Here is a 12,252-nt window from a genome sequence, read left to right on the forward strand (position 1 = left end):
TATTGATTAGTTGAAAGGAAATGAGGTCTAGACATACTTAAAAGAGAATTCACCATGAAAGTTATTTTTTTAAGAAAGCACAGAATGCTAAAAGCACAAGAAGCATGTTTTAAGTTTTTAGGTGCATTTTTGCAAAGTTCCACATTCATAAACATTCAGAGAGCAGATTTAGATCTGTTCTGTTGTCACCTGAGAGCACACAGATGACAATACAATCTTCTCAGTGAAGTAGTTTGTGCTCTCAGATAAAGGTTCACATAAAAATGTACATTCAGAACACGTTTCTCTCATACCAACTACAGTGGCAATCTGAATATTTCAAATGATTGGCTTTGTTTGTCCTTCACGCAGCTGAGAAGCCCTCATACAGCAGTGAATCCTTCCCAAAGGTACAAATTATCTGGTACAAGGTTTTTACACATTCACGGTCCACTGTCAGATAAAACACGTCCAGGAGAACTGCGCGACCTTTTCATGTGATCACAAGTTTTCTGAATCCATCTTTTTAAGACCTAACACACAGGGCATTAAAGCTCTATGAAGCATTAGTTTGAGATCAACACTCAGTCAGCTACTCCTCGTAAAGTGAAAAAAGTTGTGAGAACTGTCTAAGAATCAACACCCAACTGTGAAAATCTCAGCTAATTCTCAGTAAGTGTAAGGCAGTTTCGTTAACATGATGGCCGTAATAGTCAAATAATTCAACTAATGTTCTGTTGCTGCGTAGTTTTGTCTTCATACAGCTACAAATTGAGCTCAGTGGGCGTTTTTAAGCTCTGAGAAGGTAAATACACGAATGGGCAATTTGTAATTCACACAAACTCTGGTAGATGCTTGTGAATGGAAAATATTTCAAACTCAAAGAAATTGTACAGTCTAAGGCCGCCAGTGGAGGCAAAAAAAGGAAAAGTCGAGAGATTTCCAGAAACCACTGGAAAAATGGAAAATGTACGTATGTATTTATTAGAGATCAAAATAAAATCACGGAAGCTCTCAGTCGTATCCATTTGAACCATGTCTGCCATAATCCTCAGCGAGCAACGCAGCCAGTGAGGTCGACATTTCCACATATTTGTGTTTGAGCTAGAGAGAGTGTGTCCACACTGACAGAGAACTGCTCCATCACTTCAGAAAATTAAGGCAATTCCTGAACTGAGGAAAACATAGGAAATGGCAGTCGGTTTTAACACCATTAATAAAAACATTGAACTTTTTTGTGCTACTGACCAACATACAAAAAATAACTTTTAAAATATTGACATTTTACTTTTTTTAAGAACATCTTCAGTGACGGAATCCTTTTTGAGGTTTCCACACTAAGCTTTGAGTGATGAGCTAACTTTGGGGAGTGCGGCTTGTTTTCACAATATTCAAAAAGTTGACTCAGGCTATGATACAGGTGCTTCACACTGGCCACAAATAACATTACCGTCAATTCAACATGGTCCACACCCATACAGTACATAAATTACCAAGATTTCTTTTTTTTTCCTTTTTAAAGTCTTGAGTGTACATCACAACCCAACGTGATGAGGATTCCTGTGTTACAGAGGAATAGTACCATACATTAATACAAATCTTCCAGACAGTTGTGCATATTTCTGTTAGGTATGTGGTTTCTGAGCTCTGGTGTAGACACCTGGGTGCAGCTGGGTTTGTGGAGGAGAGGGGAGGTGGGGTCAGGAGAGGGTATGGCCATATTGTTGGGGGGCAGGGCAGAAGTGGGCAATTAGACCGGTGGCTCGTTTAAGTGCTTGAGGCGGATGCGCTGGATGTAGCTAGCATTGGCAGGGCTGTAACGGCTGGGGCTGAAATCTGGTGAGGCGGCATGCCGGGCAGGGCTGAAGCGACCGGTGGGAGACATCAAGCCGCTAACCGGGGAGCCGGGAGTCTGATGCTGCATCCTGAGTCGTGGTTTTACCATCGCAGGGCTGGGCCAGCTAGAAGACAAACATCAGAACCAGTCAGTGGTTACACATCAGGATTTAATTTACATAAAACCATCAGAGAGAAGAATCTGTCATTAGATGTAGTCACTAAAAGTGTGACTGTATTCAACATTATACCTGATTATCTGTGTTAATCAACAGCAAAATCAGGAGATGAGTATAAACATGTGAGCTGAACACACTCACCTCTGCATGTCCAATGCAGGGAACGACCTTATTGTGCTCTTCCACTTAGAAATGCTGGGATACTTTTGGGAGTCGATGTCAACATCTTCTAAGGCCAACATGACCTCCCGGTCCAACTTGGTTGGTGAATCCCTGAAAACACAAGATTATGATGAGTGTTCGTTTACGCAACAACTCTACATCACTGAGAGTGTGTTAAACCACACTCGAAAACACTTTGCAGTCAAAATCGTATGCAATGGAACAGTATCCATCCTTTTAGAAATAATCAGATATTTCTTTCTCTGCTTATATACAATATTACATTTTAAAGTATTATTTTCTTTTTGTAGTTTGATTTTTCAGTTTCTGAATGTAGTTATTACTCCTTTAAAGAACTGGCAGCCTTTTAAGTTCTCATCTATCTCGGATAAATAATCTCCCTGTAGTCAGAGGGAGCAGCTTCACTCACCCGTCAATAAAAAGTCCTCTTCTCATGTGCGGCGGAGTCCTTGGGAGGAACTCATTGGAGTTATCCAAGGACTTGTAGGACGATCCTGAGGAACCTGAACTGCTCAGGTCCCTCCCTCCATGGTCCCATGACTTGGATCTGGCACAGAAGTTGCGCCCCCCTGAAACTGACCCCCTAGTCCTGCCCAGTACCTCCAGGTTCTCCTCAGCTTCAAAGTACTCCTCTGAGCTGCCACTGCTGCGCCTTCCTTCTGCCTCTCCCCCGTCTGTTCTCCAGCCCGGCAGCTCCATCCCCTCTGCATCCTGACTGCTGTGGCCTAAAGAGAGGCGGTTCAACCCAGTGCTCAGGTCTGTGGCAGAGGAGGAGCTGAATGGATCCTGGACCTCCCGGTGCCGGCTCCCGCCACTGCTTCTCCTTTCTCTGCAACTGGTGTGGCCATCCAGAGGTTCCTGCAGGGACATGCGCTCAAACTCCACCATGAGGTTAGAGATGGGCGACAGCAGGCAGGAGGAGGAAGGGGAGGTGCGGGGAGTCACCTTGTCCCCGTTGTGAGTCCTATCTCTGGAGGAGGAGCAAACCCCGTTTTTGCAGACAACACCTGGAGACAGGAGGCCGTCGTCGCAGCAGCACAGCAGGTCCTGCTCAGCCGCCGTCTCAATCAGATCAGCCCCACGGTGATGGAGTGCAATGGGCAGTATGTGGAACTCACGGCCGCCCACGGCTCCCTTCAGACCGTCCTTGGATGCAGCAGAGGAGGTGATGCTGGTGAGAGCTGCATTCTGCCGATTCTTCATCTCCTCGAGGCTGATGTCATCACCCTCGTCCAGGAAGGCACCCACAGAGATGGAGTTGCAAAACTTTTTAGGCTTCCCTGGGAGCACAGAGGGGAGACAATATGTTATCAGAGCTCTTTTTAACACATGTGAGAATATGTTCAACCACCATGACATTTTATGCTTGTTTTTAATTCGCAGAGTCCCTGAGAAAGAGTCGGTGAAGGTACCTGGAGATGGAGTTCTGAACCTGTTGCTGGTCTCATTCTCGCCCGTCTCTTCTTGAGCTCGTGAGCTGAAATCCCGTTTGCTCAGGTACTCTTCCAGTTTGCGGAGTCCCTCAGCTGATGACAGATCCACAAAACTGTCCAGAAAGTCCCAGTACTCTGCCCACGGGTGGCCCATCCCATGAGCCAGGTCTCTGCAGGAGAGGAACATATCAGTATTCATCATGTTACAAATGAACAAAGTCAGCAACGCTACATCCAATGTTTGTGAGCAGCAGCTGCTTCAATAATGTAATGTTTTTCAGTTTTTGATCAAACTGCTTTCAAAACAGCTTTTGATTTAGCTCTTACTTCAATTCTATCACTTTTTCCATAGTGTTTTTTTCCAGTTATGGCAAGTCTTAATAAAACAAGAAACACTTTTTGTGAGGCTGAGGTGTGGAACATGGCCTGACATGTCTGTAAACCCTAGAGACATGTTTTCCCTGCTAATGTGAAAACTTCTCCTGAGGTGTGTTATCTTCATAAATCAAAGCAAACAACAGTAAGATTAGAAGTAAAGCCTCTCAGCAGAGTCAAAATATATTCATGAAACATGGCGATAACTCAAGCAGAGTTAAGTTTTGGACGCACCTGCCCACTCTCTCTGCCCCACGGTCGGGATCAGACTTGAGGATGTGGTGGAAGAGATCTGCCCGTTCTCTGGGAGGAGTCTTCCAGGACCGACGGAAATCATCTGCCTGCAGTCAGATGTCAAAGTATTTTAGTGACTAAATGATGTGATGAAATGATGATGTGATGAGCTGAAACAAATAAAGACAGGTAATCAGTTGAAGAACTTGCTTTTGACGGGCTTAGTGGGCCGGCAAAGGCTGTAACTGTCATCAGGGGGTCCTTGGGGCTTCTTGAATGCCACTGAAGCTGTGAGAGACTCTCTGAGGACTCAGGTGACCACAGAGCACCGATCACCGGCTGAGACGTGTTGTCTGTTGCTCTCAGTAAAGGGATGTAGCAGCGGTCTGTGACACAAAAGACAGTTTTAAGTTAAAATGAGGAATTGATGTGAGTTTTATTCAGAGGGAACATCTACTGTAAATGTTTTCACTGGGGTGACACCAGTGGGCATCACACTTTCTGCTGGTAATGTGCATAACAACAAAGACCTTCTAGGTGTGTGAGCACATGGTGCTGTCAATCATAAATAAATGGAGTAGGGCTGAACAGTCTGATTAAAACTGTCAAATGTAGCATTTAGCTTGTCTTGCTCAACTTCTGAAGAGCTAAATGGAAAAGATGTCTCTGTAAAACTAAAAAAATATGAAAATGTTGAACTTATGTACTCTTACCCTCCAAATAGTCACAGATCTTCTGTCTCACTTCTTGAGTTTTGTTTTTTCTGCTACAAATGAGCTGCAGGAAGGAAAAACAAAGAGAACAATTGAGGACATTTGTACAGTGGTCAAAACAGAAGTGTTGCTGGATTAACAGGGGAAAGAATCTGCTCATGCTCATCTATGTTTAGCCTTCAATATGCACCGAGAGATTGTTGCCAAAGATTTAAAAAGCAAGCTTAAAGGTCACCGCTTCAAAACCTGAGTAAGCAAGCTGCACCTCCCTCTGCAACAGCTGGCAAGATGTCAGCAGGGCTGCATGCGGCCATAGATGCGTGTGTGCATCAACTTGTGTAATATCACCCTCAGAGGAGTCAACTTACACTGCTCTAAAGGCTTGCTTTGTGTATTCATGTTGATAAAATTTATAAAAGGTGTTAAAAATAAAACTTCCTTACATCACAGGGCCTCTGGCCATCCTTGTTCTTGCAGTTCTTATCGATGTCAGGATGCGAGCACAGGACATTGACCACTTCTGGGCATCCAAACTTACAGGCAAAGTGGAGCGGTGTTTCAAAGCCCTAAAGCACAAAGACACAAGAAGATACTATTCCAACACAGTCCTTTTATTCAAATAAATCAAATCAGCTGTGGCAGGGTCTAAAGAGGAACTTACAGCCTTATCTGGGGTGTTGAGGTAAAGATCTACAATGTAGTGGATACGTTTCTGCAGCATGAGTTCCTGGTCATCTGGGTACATGAGGCGCATGAATTCTGGGTTTTCCAAGATGTCCAGCAGCAGCTGAGCGATCCCTGCCTGGTTCTCTTTTGCTGCCACATGCATGACGTTGTACCTGCAGCCCTCCTAATGAGGGGAAACAGCACATATTAGAACACAATCCTCTGTTAAAGATCCTTAACTGGGTCCAAAAGCACTATCTGACCTTAACTTTACCTGCTTAAGCTAAAACTTCTTTAATATGTTAATAAAGGGCTCTAAGGTATAATAGAAGCTGCCAATTTGCATGTTTTAAATCCTTATTTTCAGAGCAGATACATGCTCTCATCTTTCTCTGAGTATAAGCAGCTCAAAGTGTGAACAGAGCTGGTGCAGATGGAGAAAAGACGTTTATGGATCAACAAATGAAATGTTTCAAGTAGGGCAATGCGTAGCTATTAATAGCAAAACATTTCCGCAAAGTTTGAGAAACCACAACACTGAAAGTACTACACGCTCAAACATGACCTCCTGATCTGGCTACAGGTTTATTTCTGCTGTGTTTGGGAAACTGAGTAACAATGATTATTACTCTGTCCTCACCTGCACTATAGTGGGATTATCCCCTGAGCCGATGAGATAGCGGGGGTTGCTCCACACCAGCTCACTGAAGGCCACCTCGTCTCCCTTCTCCACGGCTTTCCTCAGTTTGGCAGTCAGGTCCTGGGTGCGCGGGCTCTTGAAGCTGTTGGCTCTCTCCCGGTTGATGGTATCAACCTCCATGTTGTCTGGGGTGGAGAGGGGCAGGAAAAATATTACCCAAGGCTGGGGTGGCCTGTGCTTCTGTTACTTTATCTGCTCGATCCACAGACATCAATCTGTTGATCTGATACATGAGGAGATGTGGTGACCTCACAGCTTGATTATATTTTCCTATACTGTGATAAACTGATTGAGGGTACTTCTGGCATAATTCTTAGGCAACAAGCTCTTGTTTTCACAGTCTGGATCTTTAGTAACACATAGGCAGATAGACTGTTTTATGATGTAGAGAATCAATAAGTGCCTTTTTCGCTCCCCTTACCTTTACTGATGACCAGGCCAGGTTTGACCGGAGACACGCAGGGTGCAGATTTGTTTGGAGAGGGGAAATAGTCACAGATGCCCTTTGCAAACTTCTCAGCATCCTCACGGTTCGGAAAAGCTTTGAAGCGGGCACCCTTCATCATCTTCACTGCTTGAAGTGCATCTTTCTTATCAGTGTACACATGTGCTCTTTCTGCAGATATTAAAAAAACAGAGATTCATTCTTTGTTCTTTGATTTTATTTCTTGTTTCACTTTCTTAAGACCAACATGTCTTTTTGACTGTTAGTTTCAGAATTTATTCATTTTTTTCTTTTTTTTTTTGTCCAGTCAGTCTGTGAAGTTCTGTCTTAAGGAGGGTCTACAAACAAACTGATGCTTGCTCAGTTAACATAAAAGCCTGCTCTGTCTGATTGATAAAACCAGCATTGATTCTTTAGGTAGTTAAAGATTATATTTATATCAATACTCCTCATCAGAGAGGCAGCTTTACTGTGTGAAGTGCTTCTAACTTCCAAAGAAACAACATGTAACATTATCAGCCTCTTAACAAACATGTGAATGACTGGAATCAGATACAAGTACTTAAACAAAATACAAAAGACACTGCATAAAAAATAAAAAAGAACAAAAAAGCAACATAGTTGTTAATGAACTCAGCCAAACCCAAACTCAAGCCAAAATTATATCTATCAGGAGAAAACACTTAGTTTTGTGTTGCATCTGGAGTTGTCTTCAGAAGCTCACCAGAAACTCAAGAATGTTCTCCACAATTTTTTTAAATATAAAAAATGAACTTAATGAAGCAGTATCCATCTCTGATAAATATTTTTTTTGTTAAAAATAAAATTTAGGTCATGCACCAAGGTTCACCCTCAAGCAGGTTGCCCATTTGAATCCAGCCTATGGCCTATTTCCTGCACGTTATTCCCCAGTCTCCCCCTGTTTCCTACTCTATTCACTGTGATGTCTCACCTGTTTGATTAAAGGCACAAAAAGCACCCAAAAGTACTTTAAAATAAATAAGTAAAAATTGAAAATGAAGCAAAGTTGGTATGGATTTCATTCAATGTTGATTGATGAAGGAAAATTAGAGCTGCTTGAATCTTACAGCATCATTATTTGCATGTTACCAAAATATTCAGTTTCATCCCCATTAACTGAAGCTTTTCTGGTACAGACCCTTGTTACTTACAGCAATCGCTATGCAAATTTCAAATATTTATTTACACATAATAAAAAAAGTTTTCTTTGTGTTAAATGTTAAGAATGTAACAGCTCAGAGGTACATGGACTTCTTTTCACAGACCTCATTTCTTCACAAGACTTAAATTACAACTTAATCAATTTTCTCATATTCTATTTAACTCATTCAACTAACACCTTACTTTAAAACCACCCAGCATGTTATCTTGAGCTGTGAGAAAACTTTTATTTAACTATGATATATAAAAATGAAAGGGTCTTACCGTTTCTGGACAGAACATCTTCCCACAGCGGACAAACTCCATAATAAAAAGTTGGAGACACTTGTGCCGGCTTTGAAGGTGTTTCTGATTTGGGCTGAGAGTTACTGCTTTCAGCAGCGCAGTCTGAGGCTTTAACAGCGATTTCTTCCTCCTCTGGTGGATTGAGACCCACACCATAACCAAAGTCTAACTCCTCACTGGCAGTCTCAGTGGGCTTGCTGCATGTTGCAGCAGAGGTGGTTGCAACTGCTGCGGCACATGACGTAGCTCTGACTTGTTCAGCGACGCAAGCAGCGCTGCCAGACACGTCTGTGGAGGAGTGGTTCTCTGATCCAGTGGCACTGCTCTCTGGCCCGGCTAAGACACGGGCTAATTTTCTTTCAAAGGTTGCTCGGGTGGTCGCTGTGATGGGGCCGCACTTGACATCTGCTCGGGCGAACTCCTCGCGCAGTTCATCTGGACTTAGCCCCCGCAGCCTGCTCAGAACTGCCTCCATGCTTCAGCTCCCTGCAACACACATCAGCTGATTTGGCAAAATGACCAAAACGATCCTCAGCATCATATTTAAATTTCCATTTTTTTACTTTAAACAATAAAACATCTGATTCTCCGAAATGGTAGTCCAACAGAGATTTCAGTTTTTGAAAACTAGAACAAATGTCTTTCAGACAACATGACATGAAAATGTCAGTTCTTTTCATTTTCATACAGTTTCACTGCAATTTCCTTCAAATACCAGCCAAACACTAAAAAGAGAGTTGGCATACATCAGAACATTTGCTTTTAAAAAGTCTTAAACCTTTTATGCTCTGTTTTAGAGTTGATTGGTCATCTCTTACATAGCCAACTATGAAACATGCATGGCACTTTACCATTTTCCTCACTGATGTACCATCCCATCGCTGGCAAATTTTCTTATGTTTAAAATATTGTACTTGAACAGACCTCACTTCCAAAAAAACTCTGCATCAAAACTTCATTACCACTAGTAGTGGCATGAATGACACTTAACTGACATTTTGTACACGTCATTGTTAGCATTAGATCAAGGATTGTGTTGCTGCAAGGTATTGTGTAACCCTATGGTTAAAACCCCCATTAATAATAATCTATACTGGAAATTAAAGGCATGCATGGGGAATTAACGCGGAGGGCCATCAATCCTCGTTACAGACAAGCAAGTTTCAAAATACTTTTACAGACAGGTTTAACAATAGCTTGGTGCCATTCGACATCAAACATTTCCAGGCAGGATGAACTAATGTATTCCCAACTCATGTGTGTGCTGAACATCTGCCACCTCTGTCACCACGACAAGTTAAATGATAGCAGATGCACCAATGCAGAAGCTAATTTAGGTCCACATTAGTTTCCCATATAACTGATCTAACTTATGAAAAAAGAACCACACACATTTATTTGACACTAGCATCTGCTAGCTAGCATGCTAATCTGGGAGTCAGCTTTAGCAGCCGAGGAGTGAGCCTGACAAAGCTAGCATGAGTGAAACCGCTTGGATGAAATCTGGACTGAGGGAGGAAACACACAGCTTGCGGTCGGATAATCACGGGGTATCAATAAAGTAAAAATGGATTAAAAAACAACAAATTGGTCGGTTCATTCGCATGCTGTCACGCCCAAGTATGTCATTCGAGGTGGGTTTTCAGGCTGTAACAAATTTGATACGTCTTCGTGGTGATGATGCCGACAAAAATGAAGAGTACGCGATGACATCTTGTAACAAATGTTTCCCTGTACTTACCAAAGAACATGTTTATTTAATATACGCAGAGGGACGAGAAAACGTTGTTAGTTTTGCACTGATAAACTGTTGGATAGACACAAAGCTGGAGACGGTCTGGAAGAGTCTCATTGTTTACAACATGTTGTGCGCACGCGCAGTTTCAAGGGAGGCTCACGTTGCATTCATGATATATGGGAAAACTGAAAGGCGTACTGCCCTAGATGTCAGGAACATCGACTGAGTCTTTATATTTTCCTGTGTATAATGGTATCAATTCAAAGGCAATTTCAGGTAATTTGATTTCTTACGTATTAAATAAAGAGAAGACTATGAAGAAAAAAAGCTCAACTCCCCCTGTACCGAGAACGGTTGATATATGGTTGTTTTTTCTGTAAAGTTGGATTAATGTTTAATTGACATCAACCTGCTGGTCCGTACGGAAAGGATAACAAAGTATACGCTTAGTATATATTTCTCGTCAGTTATGGAAAATTCGACTTTCTTTGGGCAAGAACAACTTTATATTCACACACCACATCTCGAAAACATAATTTCCAGTTTTTTTAACGCTTACTTAATCGCACTGTCGTGTGTGTACATTCAGGATGTATCTTATGTGGGAAAAAAAATAGTAAGCAAACAGATAGCAGCTAATTACCACTCTTTCAGAGAGTCTTACATACTTGCACTGTCCTGGAGTCCTGAATGCAGCATCATGATCCCATACAAGACGTGACTAATTCAAGGAAACGATACCCAGGCAAACTCGTGTCTAGTTATAACACCATAATAACTAACTTGGAATAAAAACGAAGATTATTCAGTTAATTGTTGGCATAAACATTCCGCCAATAAAAAAATCAAGCTGGTCCAGTCATATTAATGCTGACAATCTCGGTCAGGCATGTATGTGGCATGCTCACAGGAAGACATGGTGAAACCTATGACACTGAAACAACAACCAACATACTGTGCAAGACGCTTCAAAACACATTAATATCACGGTGCGGACATAATAAAGGTTTATTAATACAGAAGAGCGTAACTACAACTACCTGTACCGAAAGCTGAAACTGACAAGCATGCTAACAGACATTAGCCACTGAGCATAACAAGGAGCTGCACCGACCCGCCGGTTAGCAGAAGCAGACGTCAACACGTGTGGTAAAAACACAGTTAATGCAGTATTAATGTACCCAGCACTATGAATACTTGACACCTTGGACTGTTAGGTGTTAAAAGTAAAATTATTTTGATGAAATGTTGTCAAACTCACCTCCTCCTCCTCTCTCCCGGCTACAGTTGCTAAGTGTCTTCTCACCGCGACGGTTTCAAAATACAGACCTCGAAGACCCGCGTGCGTCCACACTGTGCCTGAATAAAAATAATTCCTGCAACACAGGAGACAACATGGGAAGATGTTGATAAACAAAAAATAGTAACCTTGATAAAAATGTACTTTAGTAAAAAATAAATAAATAAATAAATAAAGTAATTTTTTAAGAAAAAATACGTATTAAATTTTTTTTTCTTTTTTTTTACTAAAGTACATTTTTTGATTTAGTCTAAGCACTGACTTCTTATTTTAATCAAGGGGGTGTGAGGGGGTTAAAAGAAGAAAATAAAATATTGCTTCCAAATGAACTCAGGGAATATCCTTATATGCTACTTGTTAGATTTAACCAGCAGGAGAGTACTGTTGTGAGAAGAGATTTTCTTGACGCCTCACTGATTTAAGTTGAAGTTCCTATTTTTTTTCATCTTTGTTTTTATATTACATTTTGTAGACACTCCCTTCATCAAGTCACAACCAGAATCTATTTGTTGTATTTGTTTTAACTTTTTGTTATGATATCACGAGAGTAGAGTGTTCTCTCCTTTACTTCCGTTCACCTCATCACTTTTTCCAGTAACAGTAACAGATCAAATGTGAGATGCGATAAGGAACAATACGCCCCACACAAATACTTTAAAGTAAAACTAATGGTTTTGGGGAAAAATTAAAAAGTACAAATACAGAAAAAACTACTCAAATACAGTAACTTAAGTAGCTATAATTACTGACTCCCATCCCTGCTTTTAGTGAATGTATATGCTGTTGCTTACCAGAAGCTGTGTATAAAATATCTTGGACTACACTTTGATACATCACTCCTTGGTAACTATTGTTCAAGTTACTATATAGTACAGGCATTATTTCAGATTTGGCACCCTTATTATTGGGATGTGAAGTCTTGTTTTTCGTGCAATGTCTTGTTCTGTGTAAATAAAGAGAAAGTTGTGTTTACATGGAGACACCTAATGATCACAAACTATTAT

General features: G+C 41.4%; 1 protein-coding gene across 2 annotated transcripts; it reads right to left on the reverse strand.

Annotated features, from left to right (window-relative positions):
• ankle2 (ankyrin repeat and LEM domain containing 2) lies at nt 1-11,294 on the reverse strand. Of its 2 annotated transcripts, none has more exons than XM_074669985.1 (13): nt 11,210-11,294; nt 8,190-8,696; nt 6,720-6,914; nt 6,239-6,423; nt 5,594-5,782; nt 5,376-5,498; nt 4,933-4,996; nt 4,426-4,605; nt 4,220-4,322; nt 3,590-3,780; nt 2,587-3,457; nt 2,136-2,267; nt 1-1,940 (listed from the first exon to the last, which is right to left on the reverse strand). In XM_074669985.1, exons 2-13 carry the CDS (start codon nt 8,683-8,685, stop codon nt 1,730-1,732), a joined length of 2,940 nt encoding a protein of 979 aa, XP_074526086.1. In that variant the 5' UTR covers nt 8,686-8,696; nt 11,210-11,294; the 3' UTR covers nt 1-1,729. The 2 variants fall into 2 exon arrangements, with proteins under 2 accessions (XP_074526086.1, XP_074526087.1); XM_074669986.1 differs by lacking the exon at nt 11,210-11,294 and adding an exon at nt 9,952-10,098.
• Nucleotides 11,295-12,252: the final 958 nt, after the last annotated feature.

This window comes from Halichoeres trimaculatus, unplaced genomic scaffold (assembly GCF_033239565.1).
Source record: "Halichoeres trimaculatus isolate MK-OKI-2021-1 unplaced genomic scaffold, fHalTri1.1 fHalTri1_scaffold_5, whole genome shotgun sequence".
Taxonomy (NCBI): Eukaryota; Metazoa; Chordata; class Actinopteri; order Labriformes; family Labridae; genus Halichoeres; species Halichoeres trimaculatus.